This window comes from Olea europaea, chromosome 14 (genome assembly GCF_002742605.1).
Source record: "Olea europaea var. sylvestris chromosome 14, O_europaea_v1, whole genome shotgun sequence".
Lineage (NCBI taxonomy): Eukaryota > Viridiplantae > Streptophyta > Magnoliopsida > Lamiales > Oleaceae > Olea > Olea europaea.
The window spans coordinates 10513241-10515293 of NC_036250.1; the positions used below are offsets into that span (position 1 = coordinate 10513241).

The window sequence follows — 2053 nt, forward strand, 5'->3', positions numbered from 1 at the left end:
AGAGAGAGAGAGAGAGAGAGAGATGCAATGCAACCAGAACAGAAAGGGCAGATGATCTAACATATTAACCAAGCTTACCAACAATCAACCATTTTTACTACTACAACAAGCCAAATTATGTGAATGGATAGTTACCTGCTCAAGTGGTCCTGAATTGGCTTTCTTATTTGGGGTGATTACATGTAAGCCTCGACGCAACCAATCATGGTAATGGCTGGCAACATACGAGTCAGCTGTACAATCTACCAGGACAGTATTTGGGATGGAATGATTCCCATGCACACGTTGAACAAATTTATGCATATCAGCCTTTTCTCCTTTGTCCCTCAGAAGATCTCTCCATATCGATAAATCAATACCCCTAAAATCATCAACGCCAACATTTTAGGGCCAAACAACCTAACTGATTGGACATATATACAAGCTCTAGAACAAAATGCAAAACCATAAGAAACACTGTTTGGCATTTATGTAGAGATAAATCAATACCCCTAAAATCATCAACGCCAACATTTTAGGGCAAAACATATCAGAGATTTGATGCATATCTAACTGATTGGACATTTATATCAGCTCTAGAACAAAATGCAAAAACATAAGAAACACCGTTTGGCTTTTATGTAGAAAGACAGAAGTAGCTCAAATGATGGGAAACCACAAGAGAATGACATCTACAATATAATAGACGTTGAAGGGAGCAGGGGCATAAAGTTCAGATTTGAATTGAACTACAATTTATTATACTCTCTGAGAGAGAAACGTGCCTGATAGATGCATTAGAAGATGCAGTCTAGGGGAACTTATTGGATAAGGGAGTCAAGCCTTAATTTGACAGTCCTCATTTGAAAGTCATACTTAAACATATAATATTCCAAATAATGCTATCAGTTTCACAAATAGACAACATAAATTTCTGTCTGTAAACTGTTATCAAAATAAATTTGTTAAGGTCAACCTTAAGCTGAAAAGATATATCTCTTCTAATAAATCAATCTTTTATATATAACATGACAGTGGGTTGTCTAGTTCTTTTATAAGTACTTGAAATAGATGGAAGCCATTTACTTCTTTCATCAGGAGCCATGTTTATGTAAATACTGGTAATAAAACATAGAAAATCAAATAAAACAATCTTCCTTGAAATCTTGAAACTTACGCATCACTCAAGAGCATTGTCCTTGATCCAGTGATACCCATCACACGCAGATCAATGTTAAACTTTCCCTTGAGGACTGCTGCCTGCATAGGATTGACAAGACAGGTTGAACAGCATATGTGAATAGAGTGTACACGGGAGCTTTTAAATTCATAAATTCGAAAAATAAAAACTCACGATAAAAAAACTGCAGAGAGAGATGACTTAAACCCATCAAAAATAATTGAACAAACTAGGTACAGCCATCCATTACTCTTGGCAATACAGATTAAAGATTGAAATTAACAAGAATGAATAAAAGAACACAAATTAATAATGTGAAAATTCCAGTAGGGATGATACTGCAGAAAGCAATTCCTATCATATACTTCTCTTGTTTTCATGTGATTCAGATAACTGAAATTTACCTGTCCTTTTATCAAAGCTATGACTCCCAAACTTGAAAAAGCTAACATGCCAATGTTCTCTACATGGATTTTGTATATGGATGGTTCAATGTCCCAACAGGATAGAAAATATTTTGTTGCCATAATTAGGTAAATGGTGTGATAGGTGTCTCAAATTGGACTTCACATAGTTATTTATTGATATAGAATGTAAATAAATATAGGATTATATGTGTAATTATAGGGAATCCCTAATTAGTAAACTTACTAATAAAGAATTCCTAATTTTGTATATATTGATGTATCTTTTCTTATGAAAGAAATCAACGAAACTATTTTCTTCTTTGTATCATGGTATCAGAGCCAATAACATTAATTAATGGGGGTGTGTCCTCAATCTAAAGTTTGATGGATTTAAAAACTTCAAATTTTATATGGGCCCAGATTAGGGTTAGTATAAATAATATGTTGTAACCCTATTTTTCACAACTGAATAAAGAAATCTCCGCTT

At 33.8% G+C, this 2053-nt stretch overlaps 1 protein-coding gene across 1 annotated transcript in view; it reads right to left on the reverse strand.

The window, feature by feature from the left end:
- Window positions 1–69: 69 nt before the first annotated feature.
- The window catches only part of LOC111409127 (bifunctional aspartokinase/homoserine dehydrogenase, chloroplastic-like), a 15296-nt gene continuing 13312 nt past the window's right edge, over window positions 70–2053 (reverse strand). The window contains exons 12-13 of the mRNA XM_023039084.1: window positions 1157–1239; window positions 70–361 (exon numbers count right to left, since the gene is read on the reverse strand). Of these exons, the coding sequence (XP_022894852.1) occupies window positions 85–361; window positions 1157–1239 (360 nt within the window). The 3' untranslated portion in view covers window positions 70–84. The remainder of the gene's footprint in view (window positions 362–1156; window positions 1240–2053) is intronic.